Genomic DNA, 27,406 nt, shown 5'->3' with positions numbered 1-27,406 from the left:
GCACACCTTTGGGGCAAACCAAGAAGCCAAGCAGTGTTATAAAGTTGTATATAAATTGTGAGAGAGTAAAAGCTAAAGACGTAAGATGTAACTGATTTCAGAAGTTTAAAGGGGTTGTTCAGCGATGGACATAATTCCTAGTGTTCTCTTGTGAGTTGCCTTGAGCTACGCAAAGCATATTTCTGTAGCTTGCAGAACAAGATAAATCATGCATTTTTTTAGCGAGGCAATTTCTTAAAATAATTATGTCTTCAGAGGTAATTTTCGCCAGTAATGAGATTCGTAAGAAAGACATGTAGTAATATTAACACAGCGGAGAAACACTATATGACACCTTGCATCTGCTCTATCTTTTGGAATACTGTTATGGAAAGTGCTGGGTTTGTTGCAGTTAGACACCTGTGCTGCATTTGAAATTGTGGAGTCCCAACTCAAAATGACTTTTAAAGGTGAAGTGTGTAATTTTGTTCAATGTGAAAATAATGTCTTCTATCCCAGCTTAATATGCAGAGACAACAGGGGGCCTGGGTAGCTCAGTGAGTATTGATGCTGACTACCACACCTGGAGTCACGAGTTCTAATCCAGGATGTGCTGAGTGACTCCAGCCAGGTCTCCTAAGCAACCAAATTGGCCCAGTTGCTAGGGAGGGTAGAGTCACATGGGGTAACCTCCTCGTGGTCGCGATTAATGGTTCTCGCTCTCAATTGGGTGCGTGGTAAGTTGTGCGTGGATCGTGGAGAGTAGCATGAGGCTCCACATGCTGTGAGTCTCCGTGGTGTCATGCAGAGCGAGCCATGTGATAAGATGCACAGACTGACTGTCTCAGAAGCAGAGGCAACTGAGACTTGTCCTCCACCACCCGGACTGAGGTGAGTAACCGCACCAACATGAGGACCTAATAAGCAGTGGGAATTGGGCATTCCAAATTGGGAGAAAAAGGATAAAAAATAAATAAAACATATGCAGAGAAAACTACAAGAAACCCATTGATTTTCCAGATAAATTTAAACATTGTGGCTCTGAGGTGCTTACAAAAGCCCAAAACAGCTACACTGACTCAAACAATGGCACGAGTTTGGTGCGAGATTCTCTGTTTTTCCAACAAATGGACTGTTTAGAAACTAGTCATTATTTTTGCAATTCCGTTTGGTGACGCTAGTGGTGCAGACAATGACACACTTCAGCTTTAAACTATAGCAGAAAAAAGTCAGACCAGTAAGACCTCTCTAATAGGACAAATATACAGGGAGCTTTTGAAATTATGTTTGAGCTATCCACCTCTAACTGTCCAGTGGAGACACTTTATTCCGTTGACGGATGTTTTGTGTAATAAGTCAGCACAGTAAGTTATTGAATTTAGATGAGCTGCCACTAAATTAATCTTCACCTTTATTGTGGGCCTCCAACTGGGAGAGCGAATTGACGGCCACTTTGCACAGTGAGCAGTAAAGCAGCTTTTTGGCTTTGTCCTCTTCAGTCTCAGGGTTGCTGGTGGTGGCTGATGGTGCTCCAGGGACCCCAGTGCCTGCCTGCTCTGGGTTTGCGGAGCCACAGCAGGGGGAGGAAGAGGAGGCTGGGGGCGGTTGAGGGGTAGTAGGGGTTGGCAGAAGGGGACAGGCAGAAGGGCCAGGAGAATCTGGGGTTGAGGGAGCAGAAACAGCTACGGGCCCCAGGCCCACCGTGGATCCATTTAACTGTAGTGTGGGCTGTGTCTCATCTATAAAACAAAGCAAACAACAAAATTACATTCAAATTGAGTATTTATGGAAGTTAATAGTTTTTACATTTTTAATCTATGTAAATAACAAAAGCAGCTGAAATTCAAGTGCATTCAGTTCACGGCACATAAAAGTGTTGTTTCCCGTAAATCTTAAACCAAGCATACCACAAACCTCTGGTCTTGCAGTGCGCAAACCTAGTTTTTATGGACCACATTAAAAACGAGTCTTAAAAAAGTTTACTTCATAAAATATAATTATTTACATATGTTTGTATTTTTATGAGCCTCTCCATGTTGTTAATGGAATATTCCAAGTACAATTTAAGTTAAGCTCAGTCAACAGCATTTGTGGCATAATGTTGATTATCACAAAAAATTATTTTAGACTCATCCCTCCTTTTCTTTAAAAAAAAAAAAAAAAAAAGCAAAAATCTGGGTTCCAGTGAGGCACTTACAATGGAGGTCAATGGGGCCAATCTGTTAATGCTAAAATACTCACTGTTTCCAATGTATAGCCACAAGACGTAAACAATATGCGTGTTAACTTGATTTTAATGATAACATCGCTTGCTAACCTTTTCTGTGTAAATTTAAATCTAATTTTACAATTTTGTTGTCATGACGACGTAACACAGAAAACCCTAAAATGACTGTCAAAATTTAAACAACTTTACAGCCCAAATAATACACAAGTTTTAACATGAGGACTTTTATAAAATTAAAAGCTTCACATTTCTGTTTTTAAACCTTTTAAAAATTGGCCCCATTTACTTCCAATGTAAGTACCTCAATGTAACCTCGATTTTTGCTTTTTATTTTTAGAAAAAGAGGGACCAGTCAAAATCATTTTTGTGGTAATCAACATATGCCACAAATGCTGTCGATTGAGATTAACTTGTGTTGAACATGGAATATTCCTTTAAGGGTTGCTTATCATTTCTCAAGTAAAATAAGAGAGATGTTCAGGAATATGTAACCAGACAAAGTTGAGAGTTCAGGACTCAAAATGTTAAACTTTTTACCAAAGGGACCATTAATCAACGAAGTGGTCGTAACATGTCTATCTGATAAGATGAAACAACCTGGTCTCATGAGTCGTAATAATAGTACGAGATGGTGAAATCGTAAGAAAATGTACGAGTTGAATCATACAAAGATGTATGACTGTAACGTGTGCTGGCTGCTGACAATGATGGCAATGACGAAGACGTGAAGATGAAGAACACAAGTGCAGTTTATTTTCAAACGTGAACACCAATAACCCTGACTACAAAACAAAACATGAACATGGATTAAACTAGACTTGACATGGCTTGACCATGGCTTGACCATGGCTTGACCATGGCTTGACCAACACATCCGATAACATTCAATACTCCACAAATAGACAATGCAAACATGAGGGCTTAAATACAAGACATGGGAGAACATAAACCAATGAACAAACAGAACTGATAACAAGATAATTAAACAATAAACCAATGAAAACATGACACATGAACATGGAAGGAAAACAGAAATCACATGACTAGGGAAACAGGAACACATGACATGAAACAGGAACTAGAATTTCAAAATAAAAGACATGAATCAACAGAATACACCTGACATATCCCCCCCACTAAGGGGTGGCTCCTGACACCCCAACACATAAACAAAACACGTAATACATGACATAATTCAAAGTTCTGTAGGGAGCGGGGGGGGGGGGTGTCTTGAGGCGTGAGGCGTGGCGTGGCGAGAAAGGGCGAGGGGCATGGGACCAGGGCAATGTCCGTGGGAGGTGAAGCCATGAGAGGCTCGAGGGACGGAGCCATGGAAGGTGGAGCCATGAGAGGCTCGACGGGCGGAGCCTTGGAACGTGGTGCGCGGAGAGTAGCCGAAGACACGAAGGGCCAGGGTGGAGCCGATGGCAGGGAGGACCAAGGTGGTGCTAGAGGCTCGAAGGAGCAAGGCGGAGCTGAGGGATCGTAGAGACAAAGCGGAGCCAGGTGACCGACAGACCAAGGAGGAGCCAGAGGGACGAGGGACCCCGGCACAGCCGACAGGCTGAAGGACCGTAGTGGAGCCGAGGGAACGCCGAGCTGAGGCAATGTCGAGGGACCAACAGGCCAAAGCGAAGTCCAGGGCTCAGAGGGTCCAGGCGAGATCGGAGGGCCGAAAGTTCCCCTTGCCTAACCCCCCACGTTTAATGTGTACACTAGCCAAACATAAAGGTGACAAATTCCACGATTAATTTGTTTGTCATTTTATGGGCAAGTGCGAAGTAATAATTTGCTCATAATAAGACGACATCCTCAAGCGCCACCCGCAGCTTAAGAGAAAACTGCGAAAATTCTGTCAGAACAAGATGAAAAGTAGTTTTTCAAGTTAGGACAATAGTTAAGTATTGATGTAACATTGAACATAATCAGAAATACGTGAGTACTGTCTATCAAAGTGTTGCTTACAATAAAGCGCTCTATAGCCTACTGTTGTATGTCATGCACTTAATGTTTCACTGTCCAATCCTAAATAAATAGAAAGACATCAATACAATGAATAGTGGTCAGCTTGACTAATATATAGATTTTTTTTTTCTTTTTTTTTTTCTGTTGAAACTTTTATTCACAAATGAATGAACCAGTTACCATGGTAAACATAGATCTGCCAAAATACTAAAGTTGCTGCAATTATTGTTAACAGTCCTACTATTAAAGCATTCAGAATCTTTCTACTTTTTCCTGAATAAAAGGTAACCACCAGTTTTATCTTTTTAAACACTGTTATTTTATTTTATTAACCATAAGTGTAGTAACTATGGTATTTTATGGTTTCTATGGTAAATTTTTGAAGGGGTTACAACATATAAAAATATATTTTTTCTTTATTTATACAATTTGAGAGTGTGCATGTTCAAATATTTTTTATTAGTTAAAATGGTTTTGTTTTATAGTTTGAAAGAATAATAAAGATTTCTTTAATAGTCTGTCTATATCACAATTATTTTAGACATAAATAAGTGAATAAATTAAAGGATATAGCAAAAATCATATTGCACGGTTTTGTAAATGTGGGTCCCAAGTAAACACAAAAATTCAAATTTGGGTCCTGGGCCGAGAAAGTTTAAGAATCCCTGCTCTCTGGGAATTAAATTCATATTGTACATTTATAATAATACGTACGAGATGGTGAAATTGTCAAATATTGTATGACTTGGTGACTTGGCTTGTACGATATCTTACGATTTCAACATCTAGTATGAATTATTAGTAATTTATGAGATTATGTTGGATGGAACCTAAAGAAAGAGAAAGTAGAGAAACCAAAATAATTGCCTGAGATAAAACAAAAAATATGAAATACACTACCAGCCAAAGGCTTGGAGACATTTGACTGAATTTATGTTTCTTGTGATCTTAAAAACTTTTTTAATTTAAAGGCTTAAAAATTTCATTTAAAAAGAATTTTACTTAAATGGCTGAAGAGTGAAGGAAAAGCAGACAACAAGAGCCCAGCATATATGGGAACTATTATATTATTAATACTATAATATTGTTATTATTTTAAGTAATATACAGTATGTTACTAATATTATTCTAAAATGTGGAAAGCATTTATCATAAAGGATAATGATTGTGTGTCCAAACTCTTGACTGGAAGTATGCATGGGCATGGGTAATTTTAACCATGTAATCAGCGGGCGCAATTCATTCTTTTGCAGAAGCTCTTGGCGCAACCCTTTATGAAGTGGGGCACACTAAAGACCTCCTAAATTTGGTTGGGATTCATTACACAGTTACGTCTGTCAGTAAACACTGGGATATCTTACCACACCATAGGAAATAGCTAAAGGCACAAGGGCAAAATCCATCCCCCAGATTATGGTTTCACAAGGACTATAAAAAAGTGTCCCTCTGGGAGCAAAGTAACAGTGATTTCACTGATCAATTTCCTTGCAAGGATCTTGTATGTTTTTGTCATTTTACACACACTTGACAACAAGGTCTTAGATAAAGTTTTGTCACTCCAATACAGTTGTATCCTTCTCCATAAAAAAAAAAAAAAAAACCTACTGTTAGGATTTTATTCACAATGGCACTTTTAGTCCAACAGCCTCTGCTATGATGGCAAATCCTGAATGGCAGGTGGATAGAGCTGGTAAGAGCCAATCAGAGCCTTCTTTCTATATTTGAAGTTTCCAGGCAGATTTCTCTCTTTGGAACACCATAAGGGTGATTAAATGATGACAAAAGTTTCATTTTAGGTTGAACTATTCCTTTAAGACATGACGACATTGAAATGCCAATTCCCTGGACAGTGCACTGACAATTGAACTAGAGTGCTGATTGAGATGCACCATCTATTTGTTCTCTTGCTCTCTGTCTCTCTCCATGTTTGTAGAGCAGATGAAAGTCTGTGCTTAATTTCTTTTAGGTCCAAGCAGCTTTCAGAGGCTCATAAAGATCATCTGGATCAAAGCACAGGGTGATGACATATTGCTCTTTTGGAAGTTACAGGACATAACAGCAAAGCCCATGACCCTTCTAAAAACACCACAAACTAATGGCTATTACTGCTTTAGAATGGACAAACCGGAGTATTGTACTCAGCGCAGGTGTGGTTCTTAATGGCCTGAAATTTCAACTCTGAGCTAATATTCCCAGTACTCCTTTTCCACTACACAACCATTCCCCTTTAGACCCCCACCCTCTAACACACACACACACACACAACACACACACACACACACACACACACACACACACACACACACACACACACACACACACACACACACACACACACACACAAACACACACACACACACTATGAGTGTGCAATGAAAAATGTAAGTCTGTCTGTGTGCATGTGGCTTGTGTTAGCAGATCATTGTTTCAGGGGGTGGAGAGTGTGTAATGGGGGATTTCAGAATCCTCCATCCTCTGGATGGTCGCCATCCACCACCATCACTGACATGCCCTTCATGTTCACTGCAGTGTGTGCCTGTCTGCCCTCCATTTATTCTGGGCTCTGCATATTTAAAAGTGCACTCTTGGAGGACTCATATTTAATGCTTAATCACACAGGCCTTCCTTCAACTGCTGAAGGAGTTAGACACTGTAAACATTAGCAAGTAATGATATAAATATTTTAAAATAAGTTCAATAGTGCAACCCTAAATATTATGTTCTAACATTGCTTTAAGAAAGCAAGCACTACAAACCAAAAGTGGGCATGGAATGTGATTTTAGCAGAACTACAAATTAGCTTAGTTACAAACTTGACATACAGACGATGCTGAAAAGACCAGTTTAGGTCATCTTGAATTTCCAGATTATTCTAGGCTGAACCTGTGAGAACAATCTCTTGATTTCCAGACAAAGTAAAGTCAACCTGCTATTAATGCTGCTCAGGTTTCACAGCCATTCACAAAGCTATAGCAGAGAAGGTAGTGTTGCAAGGGTCTGGTTGTGACCCGTACAGGTTGATCAGATGTTCTAGGGGTCAGGTAGAAGAGAGGCCGGCATTCACGTCACTCCTACGCAGCCCATCATCAATCTTGAAACAGGACGCAAGATTTAGCACTGGGACTTATTAATTATGGAGTGGGGTGCATTAATTTGCCTCGCTCTGATCGCTGTTTCCCAGAAGCATCTTGCATTCAACAGAGCAGGCCTGTTTACAAAATGATTGTCGTCATTTTTATTGAGTCTGTGTGTAAGCATGGTGATTCTGACACTGTAGCTAAAAGACAAGGAGTAGTGACAGAAACAACAGACAAGGCTAATTTTACGGCACTTCAAAGCTTCTACTGTGAAATATGGAGACGCAAGATTAGTGTCGTGCTGCCTGCTGTCTCTATACAATCTCCAGATGTGGTGCTTGAGAATATCGCTGGATGCGATGATGGAATATGGGCTTGCTGGAGACATATGGCTCTCAATTTTAGCAGCAGCCTTCATTAAAGAGAGCAATTGTGCTGGAGTGGATTTTGTGTAGCAAACAAAGTGTTACGACAGTTCAATGCCAAACTTACTGTGCCTCCAGCCAAGTCTTAGTGGCATTACAGGCCTTGTTAGCCACATTCAAACCTTATAACAAATCCTCAGGGGTGTAAAATTGTCTCCACAATAGGAACTGTAAAAAGATGACAATAAACAATATGCAAAGCCATATTTAGACAAACCACTACTAAAAGGAGCTAAGAAAGCAAACTATAGATTTGGTATTTATATACATAAGAATGTGAGCATATTTTTCCCATTCAATGAAAGTAAATGGTGACTGAGGTTAACATTCTACCAAGCATTGTTAAGAACAGCATGAGGGTAATTATATGATGTTATATGAATTTTCTTTTTGGGTCAGTTATCCCAAGCTGATAAGGGACTGTTTTGTGGTCCACTGAAGAAAAAAGTTATATGGTTTGGAACAACAAAAGGGTGAGTAAATTATCAGAGTATTTTCATTTTTGGGTGAACTATCCTTTGAATGTCAGCTGAAATTTCATTACTGTTCAAAAGATGTTAAGGGAACATGCAGTAGCCAACTGAAACTCAATAACCACTTAAAGGGTGACTACAATGGTCTGAGTATTGTCTTTCTACCTCTGACAAGAAGCTGGCTGTAGAGATGCATGAAAAAAAAATCAAATATTTTACATCTATGGCAGCCTAAATACAACACTGCCTACTATTTCTCCTGAAGCATGGGAATTCTCCTTCTGTGAATTCACACACACACACACACACACACACACACACACACACATGCACACACACACACACAGAGGGCAGACATCAAGATATGTAGGCAAGTGAAACAAACAGGTTAGGGCCGAGCCTTGATGCATACCCAGCATTTAGTCACATGCATTCAAATTTACACAGACTGCAGTGGGAACAAAAGACTGGAACATTTAAGGGGAAAAAGCCTGTGAGCTCCGGACTTGTGCAGATTGACTCTACACTGTTCAATCACACACAGAGACACATTTATTTCTCCTCCACTTATAGGGCTTCCAATGTCCAGATGGAACTGCAGCTGTTAGGACTCTAGGGGTTAGCAGCTCAATGAAGGCTCTGTTGTGAAAATAATATTATGGGAAGGCATCAAAACAAAGCAATTGCTGGGATATACAAGCAACCGAGTGACCGGCCCGCTAGGGGTCGGGGTCACGGGAGTGAGCTTTGGATGGAAAATGGCATTCTTTCAAATGTATCTAGTTTCACATTTAGATCATGGCCGGTTTGTTTTGGCACTCTCCCGCTGGAATTCTTTCTGGACCTTAGGACTTTTCTATGTTCAGGCAAATCCTTCAGTCAGAGACACGGCTATACTGTCCTCCACTGTCCTCTCGCTACTCTGTGACAGAGATGATGAGCAAGACATCAGACAGAATAAAGCAATAGAAGTACAGCCATGCTATATATTGTTGGAGGAGTTCGACTGTCAAGGCGTCTACATTGACCTCCCTGCTGAAAAGACCACCACAGATGGTTAACAGCATACTGTATGCTTGTCTCCAGCATGGGTGTCCCCACCGGGCTTTTTTAAAAAGCTTAACCAGCAAGACTTATTTGGTCAACCATCTTCACCAGAAACATCATGCTTGTTGAGCAGCCTTACCAATTAAAGGAATATTTCACCCAAAAATCTAAGTTCTGTCATTATATACTCATCCTCACATCGTTCCAAACCCATATGTCTTTCTATTTCAATACAATGACAGTTAAAAGCGACTCATTTTAAAGCTTTAAAAAGGACCCAAAAGTAGCCATCCGTGTGACTCATGTGACATATTCCAAGTCTTCTGAAAGCATACAGTAGGTTTTGGTCAGAAACATTCTGAAATGTAAGCCATTTTACTGTGGAAATCTTGAGAGAAAAGCAATCTTGAGAGAAAAGCAAAAGCATAAAGCACTGTTTTTGCTTTCACTTCTTATGAATCTACTAAGGAGAGCTTTGGAAGAAGTCAAGATTTTCACAAAAAAATGACTTAAATTTTAAAGGATATTATTTTTTTATTATTTTTTTTAGGCTTTAAAGTGAGTCTCTATCAACTGCATTTGTATTGAAATCAGTAAATATGACATCCAACTACTTTTATGTTCCGCATGAAAAAGAAACATGACGGTGAGTAAATTATGAGAGTACTTTTTTTTTTTTTTTTTTTAGTGAAAGGCATGGCAATGCTGGTCCACCAGGAAGACCAGCTCTAACATGCATTATCCAGCGTAGTCTAAGTTGGATTTTTCAGGGGTTTTTTATGTCCAATGTACAACTGCAGGATTGTAAAGGTGGCTATAGTACATGCATAGAAGCTGCACATAATTAGAGCTAAAAGGTTGCAAGAGGCGTTAAATCGACGGTCCTTCGGAGGCTTTTAATATGGATTTCTTTGGCATTCATGGATGTAGTTTAAAAAAGGAATCCAAATACTTGTTTTAAAGCCTCTCATAAAAGTTTGATTCAGCTCTGGGCAATGATGGGAAAATGGAAAGGGTATGGAGAGAAAGAGAAAGAAGGTGGACAGAAGACATAAAGAGGTCTATGTCAACTGTAAATGAGTGGCAGGGAACAGACATAAAAGAGAGTCACCAACCCTCTGCCACTTAATGAACTCTGTGCCCCCCTTTCATTTCTCCACCATAATGATCTGCCAGTGTTTAATCACTTTTCATTACAGAAAGATCAGCTGTGATGTTTCCATCCTACCCTCCTAGTTAATCCTCAAACCTCTGAACTTTTTTATAACCACAATCTACCTCTCTCACCAACTCCCTCCCAGCCTTCCTAATCTCAAAGTTTATTCTGATGCAGAGACAAATGGGTTTCTAATCCCTAATAACACTGTAAACAGCTCCATAAACACATCAGCTAGGCCTTTGTATTAAAGCTGTAAAACAAGTGCCATGTAGTGGTGACAGTGAAAGTCACACTACTCGTGTAAAATTAGGCTCTGAAATGTATTGAGGGAGTCTGGCTGAAGGTCTAAAACATTGGCCTCTCCATTCAGAGTAACAACAAAGGAATGCTCTGTTTTACACTTAAAAAATCTGGCTATTTTGAATCTTGTGCTGGGCCTGAGGGATGTTGTCTTTGTATCTCTCTATTAGGGACAGGGCTATAATTGCCCTGTGACAGACCCCAGACCTTCAGTGATGGGAATGTTCGATTGGCTGCTTTTTACAGTACAGTCAGACCACACGCTTGGAGAAGACTGACAATTTGTGGTGTTTTTGTGTCCTAGTTTTGGTGGCTTGAGTCATAGCCTGAATTACAGGGAAATTGTTCTAGCATTGCACATCTTTTGAGAGTTTTTGAGGAATTGAGTAAAAAAAAAAAGTACTGCCTAGAAACATGATTGAGTGCTTCATATTCTTTAACTTAATATAGCTTGCTATTTTACAGAACAGTTCCATGTGAGTGCAGATGGGGGACCAGATTTGTATTCTAATTGTATAAAATAGCTTATGTTCGGTTAACACCTAGAAGTGACAAGCTCTCACCTGCTTTGCTGGGGTCAGTGTCCAAGATGGCAGGCAGGGGTCCTGTAGGTGAAGGGGAAGAGACGGGCCCAGGAGTAGGTTTATCGCTCTCTTGTGGGCGGCTCTTGGAGGTCTCAATGCCTTTGACTCTCCTAGCATGGCGGTTCCCCTTGTAGTGGGCTTCTGCCTGACTCTGAAAAGAGCACAGGGAGAAAAAAAGTGTGTTACAATGCTGTTTGACATTCTTTGACAGCAGCTTTCCAAATCCAAAGGAGACTGGAGTCTAGCATCCCTTAAACCGATCACATTGGGACTTAACCTGCATACAAGCGCTGTCACAGAATGAGGTTGTGAAGCTTTGGACCTTTGTATTCCTACATACTTGTCTCAAGACTCTGACTTCACATGCCATGTGGTTCCAGTGACTGTGATTGTGTGACTCTGCTTTAGATGTGAAGGGAGAACTGATCCGGAGGAATGTTGCTTCAGTGGCCTGCACCATCTTATCCTTGTCCCTTCCTGCTTTTTTTATTTTTTATTATTATTAATTTTTATTTTTATTTGTTTAATTTTTTAATTTTTTGACATTTTTATTATGACAAAGTACATATCTGCCACATTATCTGCCACATTAGTAAGGCAACAACAGCCATAAACACATCCCCCTGTTTATAAACCACAAACAGCTGAACAGTTCTGTTCCCAATGTTACACTTTTACATATGGTGTGGTTTGCCAAGTGGTCAATAACTTTTGGAAACCTGTCTCAAAGCTTTCACAAAGATATTAGGTAGGAACACTCCTTGTAAACCTAATGTTGTGTTAATGAATGATAGTTCAGATTTGAATCTTACATTTAAAGGGATAGTTCACCCAAAAATCTAAATTCTCTCAAAAATCATCCCAGATATGTATGACTTTCTTTCTTCTGCAGAACACAAATGAAGATTTTTAGAAGAATATCTCAGCTCTGTTGGTCCTTTCAATTCAAGTGAATGTTGGCCAGAAATTTGAAGGTCCAAAAAGCATAAAATTAATCCATGAGACTCCAGTGGTTAAATCCATATCTTTAGGATGAGAAACAGATCAATATTTAAGTCCTTTTTTTTTTTTTTTTTTTTTACTATAAATCTCCACTTTCACTTTCAGATGTGAAAGTGAAACTAAACAGCCACCATATGTGACTTTCAGATGTGAAAGTGAAAGTGGAGTTTACTTTTATGCTGCTTTTATCTGCTTTTTGGACCTTCAGATTTCTGGCCACCATTCACTTGCACGGAAAGGACCAACAGAGCAGAGATCTTCTGTTCCCATGTTTAATGTTTATAAACAGGGGGATGTGTTTATGGCTGTTGTTGCCTTACTAATGTGTCAGATAATAGGTGGTTGATATACAAAGAAGAGTTCATGTCATTATTTTAAACATTAGTCAGAGCCATGGTGTAGCGTTTAGCATATATGCGTTTAGCATTATATTTTATCTAACAAAGCAAAATAATCCTTTTTTTTTTTTTTTTTTACAAAATAGTTGACATTATAAAGTTGTTTACAGTAAAATTAACATTGTAATTATTTCATTTTCCTCCATTCACTACACCATTAAGCACATCAAAGAATTTCAGGACTTTTTCCATAGTCTCATTATTGCTTCTATTTATTTGTAAAGATTGAGTTGAAGAGATGCATTTGAAAATGAGACCATTGTTGAGCAAAAGGATACATTTAGCTGCCTCAGTGGTCAGTGCACAAACAGTGGCTTGGTTGAGTCACACTAAGAAAAACACAAAACAGCTGACTATTGTGAAGCTCTAATCTGCATAAACAATTCCAATGTGGCAAAATCTAGCCCAGTCATCCATCAAGTGGTTGACTCGACCTCTAGTAGGAACACATGATGGGATATTTCCAGAAATGCTCGTACAGGAGCTGTCGCCTATAGTCTGTATCCTCGTTACAGGGAAGCAGGCTGCCATGCGGCCTCCCAGCCTTCCTTGAGCTCAAACAGCCCTTGTCCCAGAATGCATTCCATCAAAAGAACCTTGATGATTATTAAGTGACTGGATTATCTGCTGTGTTAAACTGAGAATGAGTTGACAACAGTTGCTGCAGACATTGAAGCTACACTAAGAGAGCCATGCCAGAGTGTAATCCTGGGCTTAGACACTTATATAATTAGAAAAGAGGGCAATATTACATTTTCACAATATTTTTGTGTTCTGCTATTTTATTTGCTGGTGTCTGGTGATCCATCCATCCATCCATTTTTCTATACCTGCTTTTACAATGCAGCCTATCCCAGCTATCTTGGGCCGAGTGTGGAAAAGATGCCTTGATTGTTTTTAATTCTATATATATTTTAGTGTCCTTTTTTTTTTTTTTTTTTTTTTACATTGATTAAACATTTGGAGACCAAATCATCTAAAGGCTGAAAAATATTGTGTTGTTGTTGTTATTTTTTTTTAGGTAGTCCTATTGTAAAACCACAGATCCTCAAGGGAACAGAACAGACTAAGACAGCTAAGATTGGCTCACAGAGGCAGTTAGGGAACACTTGAACTGAGGGAATGGCATTAGGTTGGCCTTCCCTGTCTCTGGTGGCAGGTTGTGGGTTGTACGTAATGGGTGATGACAGAGCCATATATAGCTGGTGGTCTGTAATCGGCACCTTCAGGGCTTTGAAGGAGCTGCCTGTCTAAAGTACTGAGATCAGTGTGGGGGACGCTGAGGAGGTGGCAAAGAAGAGCTTAGAGAGCACAGATCTCTGGGATCATGGAGGAATGAGAAGACATGCGGCTTTCATAGCCTTCACCAGAGCTCCATGGATACAGGGCTAAAGCACAGATGCTCAGAATGTTGTGGAGATAGGGACTTCTCTGGTCAAGTCAAGGTCACACAGACCAAGAAAATGGAATGACAGGACAACAAATATGAGTGGAAGTATGTAAAGCTGATAAAAAAGGACAAGACTTGCAACTCAGTGAAGGAAAAAGGCAGAAAATAGAAGTACATCCAAGAACAAATGAAATACAGTTCATTCCATAACCATATGCAATCTTCTGTCTCAAAACAGTCTAGAGCGGTAATTATAACCATGAGTTCGAGAGATGTCAATATGGGTGATTCCAAGTACATTTTTGTGACAGTCTTTGAGTGACAGCCTGTCTGATAGACACACAATCATTCTTTAAAAATTTTAAACATCCCTTTTGGTAGCTGACCAGTTTTGACCAGTTCTTAACTTGAATTCTTTGTGAAAATGAAGTAAGTAGATGACTGTTAGCAATACAAACTCAATTTTCATGTTTGAACCCTTTGAACCCTCATTCAGAATTCATTTTTTGAAATTCGTGGTGAATGCTTTCCTAATGAAGTGACTTACAAGAGAGTGCATATATTATATGTGAAGAATACCTCAGCCATTAGATATGAATACAAATGGAGTATCAAGCCAAATCCACGATGTGCCAATAAGAATGAAGTGCACATATGAATGCAGTGCTATTTATAGTATACGGAAATGAGCAAAATTTTTGCCCAGATGGCAGTGTTTTAAGAGAGATGAGTTAGATTTGAGAGCGCAAGTAGAATTCTTCTAAGCACAAATATGGAAAAAAAGTAAGCACACAAAATTTTTCCAAGGACAAATTAGGACACAGCATCATGAAGAGTCCAGATTGTCCACATTTTATTGAACCACAATGTGAACAATATGTAAAGCAACATATGGCAACAAAATGGAAACAAACAAACTTCGCCAACCAATTTTGCCATGAACAAGCTTCTCTCATGCACTCATGAATGCAAACGGACATCAATATTTTAACTAAACAATGACTCAGATTTTGGGAATGTATGCTACATAAGACTTGGAATATGATGCATGAGTGGCTTGAACTACTTTTATGATACTTTTCAGTCCCTTTTTAAGTTTCAAAGTGAGGCACTATCCACTGCTATTAAATCGAAAGTGCCGCAATTTCCAATGAAGTCATTTGCAATAATCAAAACAAGCAAGTACTTTTTCATTGTGATGGGTAACCTCTTTGAGGTGATGGGATTTGTACATGCACAGGTTATTCTGTTAATGTATGACACATTTAATGATGTACCTTTAATTACTTTCAAAATGAATTATTTTTATTTTTATCATAGTTTTGATTCTAAATTCTGATTGGAGGAGCCACATTCAAAGGCATTGTAAAATGACTGTAATAGCAACCCTGTGATTAAACATTACATAATAATGTTCTATATAGCACTAATGTGATATACAATTTGCTACATTGCTTGGCAAATGCAAATAGCCAACAGTTTGCTTACTTGATTCATTTATTCCGATAATTAAGAATACATTTAACTGTTTATTGAACATAGTGCTACTATTTTACCATGGGTATGGGAGTTTTAAGCATTCTGCTTCGCTAAGGAGTTTTACCAACAATAATCTATGATAAGATTACTGGAAAGCAAGGCCTCTCCTTGCTTATTGCTTTAGAATAAATGTTTGGTTGCTACCTTCTATGACACTGGCTGCGTAACACACCAGAAATACAAACTGACAAGTTTTAAATATTTAAGTATGCCAGCAGATCAAACAGTTTTTTTAAATGCCAGACAAAGGTCTTTGACCAAAACTTGCATGATTTAATGGAGATTTGATATATTTGATAAATGATATTCTATTTTTCCACAATAAAATGAGAAAGTACTGCACAAAGAAGATTGACAGCATTGGCCATTCCGAGCTCAACACCACACATAGAAGGTTAATTTGCCCAAGTGATGGAAAGCCAGCCAGTGAATGAGGGAAATTGTGAGAGTGAAGGGCCACTGCGGCTCTGGCAGGGGGAGGGACGCACATTCAACCCTGTCCTGCAGAAGCGGTGACATCACTTCTGCAGCGCTGCAAGGTTATACCTCCATCTTGCACTAGAGAGAAAGGGACAGAGGGACACTGGCTACCTGCGACAGCACAGCATAACATGACTGCAAGCTCCTAATTTGATGAATGCATCAGATAATGTATGCCGGCAGCCAATACGCTTTTTCCACAATAAATGTGCTCAGTTATCAGCAACGGGGGTTAGGAATCTATGAATCCATAATGAAGCGTGAAATGATGATGGTGGGGAGGCGAGGGAATAGATATTTTCAAGGAACATATGCATTGCTTCATTCAGAATATAGTAGGGGAAGATAAAGTACCTTCATTGCTCTGTGTAACCATTTAATGAAATATGGCATAGTGTAATTTAATCTCCTAACACTGTTGAATAGTTTCCAGTGCAAAAATACATGGAAGATGCAGCAAAATATCTAATTACCCATCAGAACGTGCAATTCTTTGATGTCTTTTCTTTTGATCTATCAGTCACTGCTGATTTGATGCTTTACATATTTGATGCCTGGCATTTCTTTAAATAAATATACTTTCAAAAGAGTAGTTCACTGAACTAACCCATCATATACTCACCCTCATGTTGATCCAAACCTGTTTTACTTTCTTTTTTCCGTGAAACACAAAAGGAGATGTTAGTCAGAATGTTAACCTCATTCACCGTTCACTTTCATTGTATGGAAAAAAGATGCAATGTAAGTGGTGATTAAGGCTAACTTATGTCTCCTTTTGTGTTGCATGGAACAAATTGAGGGTGAGTAAATTATGACCGAATTTTCATTTGTGGGCGAACTATACCTTTAAATTGTTAAGTTAATGACAAAAGAATGTGTTTGTTGGTATGTGGTCTGGATGGATTGATGTGTATGTGCATCACAGTGTGTTTATGTCTATATGTGCAGTGGAATGCAAAGACAGCAGGCAGGGAGACAACAGGGGTGTTGAAATTATTTGTGTCTTTCACAAACCAGGGCAGGTGCTGGTGTCAGAGATGGCCAATCAGAGGTCATCTGCTTGATATTTTATTGGACAGCATCCATTAGTATTTACAAGCACACTTGTACATCTGTCAAAGCTCGTTTGACTTCAGGGTCATGAAGTTACATCTTGTAACAGATGTGTAAACTGTGTTATGTGTAAATCAGATGTTTATTATAATTGTCATACTGCTATGTTGCTTGGAACCGCACCCAAGACTTTCACCCACTGTTGCACTTGTGCATATGGCTGAGTGACAATAAAGGGATTTGATTTGATACTAAGGGCTTATTTGGATGGCACTCTGGGGTGTGGAATTTATAGCTCAAATAACAAACGATGTCTGGGACATTACTGTAACCCAAAACAAAGCAACACTCGATGATGAAGAAATAATTGCTTTACACAACTTCAATCTAAACTCTTAAAGGGATAGTTCATGCAAAAATGAAAATTAACTCAACCTCATGTTCCAATCCTGTATGACTTTCTTTCTTTTCATGGAACAGAAACGGAGATGTTAGGCAGACTGTTAGCTTCAGTCACCCTTCACTTTTATTGCATTTTTTTTTATTTTTATAAACTGACAGTGAATGGTGACTTACATTCCACCAAACATCTTCTTTTGTGTTCCATTATTTTCACTGAAGTAAATCATGAACTATTTTTCATTTTGGGGTGAACTATCGCTTTAAGTCCAGTTGTTTCACAGAATTACTGTGTTGTCTCAAATTCGCTCCCCATAAATAATTAAAACAGTGAGCTAGACTACCAGCTAATTTTGCAGGTCTCCACAGACAGGCTTGGCCTCTTCGTCTTCTCCTTGTCTTTCATTGTCTATGACTGTGGTTTAAAGAGGGCCATGCATCTGCTTGAGTGGAGGCCTGAGATTACAGGCTCACACCAAGAAAGCCACTTTCTGCCTATGATTACAGAGCTTGTTAGTAAAAATAGTGCACTCTAGTAGGGCACTCCCAGGTCCTGCTCTGTTACTAATCTCACATATGTCACAATGTCTGCACAGCTGCAACTGAATTCAACCCAGAATATTTCAGGCTTAAGTTTCCCTAAACAAGCGTAGCAGCTATTTGGCGCATAAACAACGAGCATAATTGCTTTCATTAATGTGCGTGGAATATTGGAATGACAAAATGCACGATAGGGATCATGAAATAAAAGACTGTGGCATGGAAAAGTTGAACGTTGTTTTCGTAGGAAGGATTTTTGGAATGAACTTATTATGTTATTCCTGGCTGAAATTGTCCGTTTGCTCAAGACCTTAATTAACACTCTATGTCGTGTGGGATTTTATTTGAAAAGACTCTTTAAAATCATAGAAAGAAAAAGAATTCTGTAAGCTGCCACTTTGAAATGCTATGCGGATATAGTACTTCAAAGACGATTTTCCACTGGCTATTTTCAGACTAGAAAGCAGAGTATGCAAAGGATCTCAGCAACTTAAACATAACACCCATAAAACATAAAACTCACATAAAGAGCTCTATGTACAACTCATCTTCCAAAGTTAAAGGGATGAAAATTCTGAAATCATTTACAGTACTCACCCTATGTTGTTCCAAACCCGTATGGCTCTCTTTCTTCTGTGTAACACAAATGGAAATGTTAGGCATAATGTTAATTCTCAGTCACCAATCACTTTCATGGTGTGGAACAAAAATAAAAATGCAATGAAAGTGAAAGGTGGCGGAGACCATAAAGGCCCAGATATACTTCATACGAAATCAAGGAACGAACGGGTATGACGTTATTTAGAACAAATATGGCCAAAAAGAGGTGTTTTTGCGTTCGTTTCAATGGTTCGTAACAGCTCGCCAAGGCGAACTTTTAGGAAAACTTCTAACCATCTGCTGAAAACGTTCTTGCTGCCATTGGTAAACATCATCGGAAGGTGTGACCTGAAGCCCCACCTACTACTTTGTTTATGTTTTTCAGTCAGTATTCAAAATGAAGATCTATAAAAGCAATCAAATCTACTCAAATACTCTTAAGTGCCCATTCACTCATGTGCCATCTGCAGCGAAAGTCATTCACACATCTGCCCAAAAGTAAGATATGCCTCATTCACCGTTGTTTTGTCTTTATTCTGAATATAAACACTCTTTTATAAACCTATCTTTGCAGTAGTGTCAGTGTCATCATAAATTACAATAACAGATTGTAATCGGCGCATATTATGGCAACGTATACGTGTTAGCGCATTATCGTCATGAATTCAGAATCTAAACAAGACAAACTGTGCATTTTCTACTGCATACATATTACTTTAAATCATCATCGAATAAGCATCTTTTACTGACCTCATGTGAATTCTACTCATAGAATGAGGCATAAAGTCATTGATAACACATTTTAATGTCACAGTTATGGTTTTACTGAGCATCCTCATATTTAATTGTACCTCTAAATGCCTCCCACAGTGGTGTAGCATATGTCTGAATGTTCGCAAACAGTATACTGTTGCTCGGCTGTTCATTACTTCTTTTTAGCCCTGAAAGAAGAATGAAGAAGAACTTCTCTGGAAGTATATCGGGGCCTTAACATTCTGCCTAACATCTCCATTTTTGTTACACAGAAAAAGTCTGGAAAAAGTTTTGGAACAACATAAAAGAGTGTAAATGATGGCAGAATCCTCAATTTAAGGTCAACCCCTTTAACAAAAAAATACATGATCCATTTGAGTAAAAGGCCAAACAGAACATGCATAAAGCCAAACAGTCCATGTCAGATACTGTACCTCTGAGTTGAATCGGATCTGGCAGACATTACAGGAAATTATTGGCCGTTTGGTCTTGATTAAAGGGACTCCAAAGGTGTGGTTGATCACTGCCTTCTGGACAGGATCCATCTGTATACATAGAGACAGAAAGAGACAGAGGGAAAGGAAAAAGAGAAAGGATGAGTGAAACTAAACTCTGGTCCCAGCTCCAATTAGACAGACAAGGTCATTAATCACATTAATGGAGAGGTCTAGGTGACAGTACAGTGGCAGCATAGAACATGGCTACGGGCAGCCATATGGTGCAAAAAGTCAGGACAGCTGTGAGATAAATTCTGGGTGAGCAGCTCATCTCTTGCACAAAAAGTTTCCCATCTGTATATACAGTTACAAAATATCAATGTCTTTGCTAATAAAAAAAGACAATCTAATTACTTACTGATACCTGAGAAGTGGCTCTTTGTCACGTTACTCCAGATCATTGCTTAATAAGCTATTAACTGCATAACATAACATTTGTGAGTAAAGCCTATTGGTTATAGGCATAAAATTATTTAAAAAAAACTATTTACTGTACATACAGTATCCCTATCAGCACATGACTTAGAATTGATAACATAATATCCTACTAATGACCCAGTTAAAGACAGCTTAAAACAAGCCAAAGCTGGTTTGCTGGTCTTATCTGGTCTCCCAGCCTGGTCAGGCTAGTCTGCTGATTTAGAGGGGTTTTGGGAACTTTTCAGCTGGTTGGACCAGTTATACCAGGTGAAGCAACATGATCACAAAGGAAATCAACATGCTGCTCCAGAATGTTCATGTACCCTGAAATCTACCCCATTCTTACAAATTAGGCTTCATCCTCCATCAAACATTTTTGCATAAATTTAAATGTGTTTCCCTTTTCCTGTGGCGCTACTAATAGCACGTTGCACGATAAATTTCTGAGACACAGGTTCTGGTTCAATGGAAACCAGGAAGCGATAAGGTTCACATAAACAATGGTGAGCATGATTCGAAGGTTGCATTTTCACTTTAAAATTACGCTGAGTCACCTAATCAGCCAGGAGGGGGATAATGACGAGCCAGGGGCACCAGAGAGAGAGAGAGAGAAACACGCGGCCGCTGTGTGTATGTGTGCGCATCTACGTGTTTTATGTTATGCTTCAGTTCTTTTATGGCATTAAAGTTATGTTGACTGTTCTGCCGGTTCCCGCCTCCTCCTTGCCAATCCTGAACCCATTACAGTCCTGATACCATTTTTTGAGAACAAGTACGAGTACTGATACTTCCTTTTTTTTATTCGCCGATACCTAGTCCGATACCTGTTTTTTTTTTTTTTTTTTTTTTTATTCTGTATCAACAGTTTAATTCAGTTTTATCAACAAAATGGTGTTTAAATAGATGAAATCAAATGAAAATATAACAATTAATTTTTAACATAATATTGTAATATTTTTATACAGTTCTTTTATACAGAACCTCACAGCACAATCCAAAAAACAACATTGGAGTTATATTTTGTCAAATAAAGTGCTGCAGAACAGAGCATCATAGATGTGAGATGTTGCTTAAATATAATGCAATTACTATTGATTAATTATTATTATTAGTAGTAGTAGTATTACAGTAAATAATACATAACTATACAGTAGTGATCTATTTCGGTTGTACTTTTTTCCAATTAAATGTATTTTTTTTTTTTTTTGGCGGTCGCTACATGATTCAAAGAGATTATTAAACCTGCTATTTAATTACATAAATATGTAGTCTGTATGTGCCTCATGCTACAAAGTGTATAAGCGCTCCTCCTGCTGTCATCTGCTACAAACAGAGTGTGCAGTGCTCATGATGGTGTTTTACTTGTATAAATCCAGTAGCACTAAAAGGAATGAGCACTTTGTGTCTTCATGTCGGCACAACATCGGCTCCACACATTCACAAGCACTCACATTTGAAGCATGCAGCACATTCAAACTATAATTTATCTCATTAAATTGCAGTTGGGACATAATGTGATTTTAATTAGTGCACTGAATGTTTACGTAATGACATTCATACGTTAGATAGTGTCGACTTTTTGTATCTGAGTATTTTTACAAGTACATGAGTGCAGTATCGGGCTCGATTCCGATACAAGTATCGGTATTGGGACATCCCAAGCATTATATTATTAACAACTAAAAATATAATCGCAGTGCACCCTGTCGACATTTCACCTCAACAAAACTTCCAGCTTTAGCCACTGGGGGCAGTGGTTTGTATTTCGACAAGTGCAGACCGATTTCAGCAACAGAACTTTTGACCTTCTGTCATTTAATTCACAGTGTGTTTAGTCTCGCTGAAGACTAGCTTGGCCAGACTGAGAAACCAGTTAAAACCAGCTTAGTCTGGTTTAAGATGCTTTTTTTAGCTGGGGAAAAGGAAAAGTTGACCACTGTAGCCTAATGCTTTTATATTTACCCCTCAAACTGTTTCAGCTAAGGTGTCTTTACACAGCCAAGTTAAGGCTGCTTTGAGCCTGCTCAAAATTCTGTGTAAAGACACAATTCCACATAAAAAAACCAGACTAAATTATGCCTGCTCTGACCCTCCTTAGCCCCAAGTATCAAAGGCAGTTCTGATGCTGCTTTGGTTTTGTGTATGTTAAATAAAAAGCAGCATCAGAGCAGCTTTAATCTTAGTTGTTGTCGTGATATAGCATACATTTTATAATTTATAGTTTCATAATTAAAAGTATAATTTCATATTTCCATTAATTTCATAATTCTATATTCATAATTTTATATTTAAAACATTCATCTCATAACATAATTTATGCAGTTGTAATTGCTGTCTAAATGCATTTATGCCACCTCTGTGCAGCAATCAACAGTCTGTGTAAATACACATTTTTATTTATTTATTTATTTTGGGTATTTATTTATTTATTTATCCTTCTGTGCCATTTTTGCAGTGTAAAAATGGCTTTAGATAGTCTCCACCATGTGAGAAATCGGGCTTTAAAATTTATTGAACTGGCTAGCTAAGTATCACAGCCATAGCGACATTGGCTAAGCCTCTGTTTATGACAAGCTTAAAAGCACAAAGCATGATGGTTGTAGTCCAAAAAATATTTGTGGATTGTGGTCTGCATTCATTGTTCTGAATTATCATCATTCCCACCAATTATTTTAACACTACTTTATTTTCTGTTTAATATAGTTGCATATCATTTTGTGGTATGACTTGTAGTGTTTGGGGTGAAATGTTCATTTGATACAAATCAGTTTGCAAATCTGTAGTGATAGTTCAACCAAAAATAAAATTCCTGTCATCATTTCCTCACCCTCATGTTGTTCCAAACCCGTGTGACTTTCTTTCTTCCGTCGAACACAAAATGAGATGTTAATGAGTATGTTAGTCTCAGTCACCATTCACTTTCATTGCATCCTTTTGCCATACAATGAAACTGAAGGGTGAGTAAATGATGACAGAATTTTATTATTTGGGAGGAACTATCCATGTTACATAAATTTAGACAACAAATCAATCAAAGAAAGTTTTCTTTTTGGAAAACAGTTGGACTTACATATAAGAATATATTTTGTTTTGTTTAAGACTAACAAAGAGGAGCTGGCTAAGATGTTCTTACAAACATGCAAAGCAGTTACGTACCACAAATAAAATGTTCAACCTTTCAAAAACAATATTGATCTTACAGAAGAACTTCTCAGAAGAATAGACTATGACAGGCCAGTCTGTAACATTCTCTTTTGGCTGGGAAAAGGGGGGATAAGCTAAAATGAATATTCTCTTACTCAAACAAAAACATTTAGAAAATCTGCACATGGATCGTATCCAGGCAACCCCCTTACTGGAAGTAAATACACCGATGGCTGAGTCATGGAAAATAGTGACAGTGCACACCATCAGAGCGTTTGCGGGTCTTGCACCGGACATCCTCAGATTTTTCCTTCTTATCTCTATTGGCACGGACCCGAAAAGGGGTTTCTGTTCTCTGCTGTAACCGCCAAGGGACCCGATACAGTTGTGCATGTGCAAAGTCCACACTACATCAGTCAGACAGGCACTGGATTAGCCACAATGATGTTGTTTTATGGCTTTGCCTTCATGAATCTCCAGAGGATTAAGTGAAGCTGGCAGTTAGCTGGGTAATCAGAACACCTCCAGCTAGAACACATCAATATATACAACTGTCAGTACTAACAGCCTCAGACAGGAAATAAAGGGGGAGGAGGGCGCTCTGATGGGCTGCACAGGAAAATCAAAGCTTTGTGAAGGCCTCTTAAAAAAGAGATTATTTTTAAAGGCTTGTGTCTTTTTTTAACAGCAAAACTGCACTTTTTTAAGTCCTTCACAATTCACAACGCCCTTGTAATGAAGATTTAATAAAATGCAGAAGTTTGAAGTCAAACTGCACCTCCAGACCAAAATCTTGGGTGTTGGACCATTGTGTAAAAATAGCACTGCATTGAAGTGGCGTTCTGCTTTTTTGTTGCAAAAGATTTATTCCTCAGACCTACAAGAGACATCGTGGTTCATGACTATCCCAATGAATTTCCTTCAACTCAAATGATGTTATGATACAGCTTTATGATACAAGAAGTCAACTAATAAAACTCCTAAACCACAAAACCACAACTGAAAGATGCCCTAAATGCCAGTATGTGAAATATTGCTGAGGATTTATTGACAGCATGCTGTTGTATCTTTATTTTGTTGGCAGATTCAACATCTATGCTAATTATCAAAGCAAGCAATTAACAATGTATGTTACATTTATTTAGTTGGCAAGCAAAGCACAGTGTCTGTCATAAGACCTCCCTCTGCTACTCAAGAAGTCAACCACATTCCAAAAACTGATAAACTAAACATATCGAAAATAGTCAGCTACTTTATATTATAAAAATCCCAGACTCTTAAATGAGTCCTTACAAGAAACATGCCTATAAAACATGTTAAAACAGTGTCGTAATGTAACATAGATAAATAAAAATAAAAAATAAACACCCTCATATTGTTGCAAACCCCTATGTCTAACTTTCTTCTGTGGAACACAAAAAGGAGCCTCGGTCCCCATTTATTTTCATTGTATTGCAAAAAGAGCATCCTCTTTGTGTTCCAAAGAGAAAAAGTCATACAGGGTAGGAAGAAAATGAGGGTGAATAATGACAACAGAATGCTAATTTTTGGGTGAACGTACCCTTTAATTCTAGTTTGATTCACAAGAATCTGCCCTTAAATTTTTTATACAATATCTTTCCTCTCAGTTTCTGTAATGGAAAACAAAGAAAGCACTAAATGCACTAAATAAGCCCCGCAACGAAGGGGCCAATCCAGATAAAACATCCTTTGAAGCAGATGCAAGACTCTGAATGCCATTCAGCACCCAGTGCTTGAGGCACAGAGAAAAGCAACTTGCTTTGCTACCTGCCTGAGCTCCTCATAGCTGCAAGGCACACTCACCTTCATATCCTCAACACCGTCTGGACCTCCCAGCTGCATTGGTGTCCCTGGTGTGGAAGCTCACGTTTGTGTGTGGAAGGGTTTGTGTGAGTGTATCACCCATCCAAAGGGGATCTTCGTTGTCCTAGTACACCACCTGATTCTCCCACGCTCTCTTGTACACACACTCAAACACACTTGCATGCCCCCTTCTGGGTCCAGCAGCAACTCTGTTCTGATCGTTGATGATTTAATGATATCCTCTGAATTTCTGTGTTTCGTTTTCTCCACATTTAGTTGTTACTCTTGCCATTGGGGGTAAGTTTCTTGCTCTCCACTGCATAATGTCATCTTCCTTCCTTCCATTCTTGTGCCCTGATACTTTACAGTACGCCAAGACTACATTCCTGGTTGGATGTTCTGTCTTCCTTTTCATCTATGCCTCTTCTTTCATTTTCAATGTTTTTTTTTTTCATAATGAAACAGTCCTTTACTGTGTCTTTCATCCTATCTCCTTCTCTCTGTCTTACATACTGATTTTGCCCAGATGTCTTGCACTCCCTCCTTTTTTCTTTTTTTTTTTCTTCTCTTTATCCGTTCTCACTCCCCAAATATCTCCTCCACCCCCTCATTCTATCAAAAGCACTTATGCACAAGCTGCAGAATTCACCCCTCCTCCGGCTCCCCCATCATGACTGTTCTCTTGTCACATACCTCTAAAACTCACGTGGAACCAATATAGCAGCAACTGGGTCTCAATTAATAGTTAGAACTTAGATAAAAAAAATAAATAAAAAAAACAAACATATTAAATCAAAAAGCCTAGCGATTTATATCTTCCTGCTATTAAGGCTGATCTAAAAAAATTTGAGTAATTCTGGGAGGGTCATCAGAGGTAAAGTGCATGCAGCCAAAATATTTCAAAAAGTCCACGTGGAGTCACATAATTCAGTGAGGAAAACTGGCACAGGGCTTTGCAAATAAACACTGCCTGTTTTAATTGAGAGAAAGGGAGGATGGCTTGAGTTGAAGGATGCTGCAAGTAAAAGGGTAAAAGTCAGCGCATGAGTAATCTGTTTAAACACCTCAGAAATTCCTGATTCTGCAGAATAAGCAAAAGTCTGGAGAGACTTCCATGCCACAACCAGCTGTTTTGTATAAATTATTCAGGTGCCTCGCTGCCTGCAGGCACATTGACTCAGACAGGCAGGTAGAGGCCAAATCTCATTAAAGTCAAATTACAGCTGGACTGTACAGCTGAGCAAAGGAGTGGATAGAGATAAGATGAGCCGTTCAGCTGCCATAACTCTATACTCACCTGATAAAAATGATCAAAAGTGATTATTTTGGCCAAACCCACAAATTGTAAAATACTTTGAACTGAATTGCAGTTTAAAGTTTGTTTAAACAGTCTGTATTGTGTTTTGAGGAATTCTATTAAAACATGAATTCAAACAAAAGAACTTGAGCAGAGCTGATTAATCTTATGTTTATTAGGTGCTGTAATTCACTCAGTGAAAAATGTATAACTTAGGGCTGTCGATTTGATGCGTTAATTTAGTGCTATAAATTTTTTTTTTTTAAATGTCAAAAAATTTATTCACACCCCCTGACCCATATGTACATTTTGTAAGGAAAGTAGGCATTTTGCTGACATCTGAGCAATTTAAAGGGATAGTTCACCCAAAATTTGAATTCTCTCATCATTTACTCACCTCAATGCCATCCCAGATGTGTATGACTTTCTTCTTTCTGCTGAACACAAACAAAGATTTTTAGAAGAATATCTCAGCTCTGTAGGTCCATACAATGCAAGTGAATGGTAACCAGAACTCCAAAAGCCCCAAAAAGGAGATAAAGTCAGCATAAAATTAATCCATACAACATGAAAAAAAAATAAAAAAAATAAATAAAAAATAAAAACTTGTGAAATGATCCAGTTGATTTTCGGTGAGAACAGACCAAAATACTTCTTTTTCACTTTACATTTTCTCATTGCAGTCTCTAGGCACGGTCATGATTTCAAGCTCGATTACACTTCCTAGCACTCGAAGCATTCTCAGAGTGCTAGAAGGTACTATAGGAAGTGTAATCGAGCTTGAAGTCATGATCGCCATTCACTTGCATTGTATGGACCTACAGAGCTGAGATA

General features: G+C 38.5%; 1 protein-coding gene across 5 annotated transcripts in view; it reads right to left on the bottom strand.

The window, feature by feature from the left end:
• The window catches only part of LOC127420136 (zinc finger protein 385A-like), a 161,718-nt gene that overhangs the window by 17,160 nt on the left and 117,152 nt on the right, over positions 1 to 27,406 (bottom strand). For 4 of the 5 annotated variants that reach the window (XM_051662171.1, XM_051662172.1, XM_051662173.1 and 1 more), the window contains exons 3-5: positions 19,825 to 19,935; positions 11,216 to 11,387; positions 1,389 to 1,718 (exon numbers count right to left, since the gene is read on the bottom strand). In XM_051662171.1, coding sequence (XP_051518131.1) covers positions 1,389 to 1,718; positions 11,216 to 11,387; positions 19,825 to 19,935 — 613 coding nt within the window. Of the gene's footprint in view, positions 1 to 1,388; positions 1,719 to 11,215; positions 11,388 to 19,824; positions 19,936 to 25,275; positions 25,767 to 27,406 lie in introns of those variants that run through there. The other variant, XM_051662175.1, reaches the window with a different exon arrangement.

This window comes from Myxocyprinus asiaticus, chromosome 29 (genome assembly GCF_019703515.2).
Source record: "Myxocyprinus asiaticus isolate MX2 ecotype Aquarium Trade chromosome 29, UBuf_Myxa_2, whole genome shotgun sequence".
NCBI lineage: Eukaryota > Metazoa > Chordata > Actinopteri > Cypriniformes > Catostomidae > Myxocyprinus > Myxocyprinus asiaticus.
Note: the sequence above shows the minus strand (reverse complement) of the source record. Positions and strands in the feature narration are given on the sequence as shown.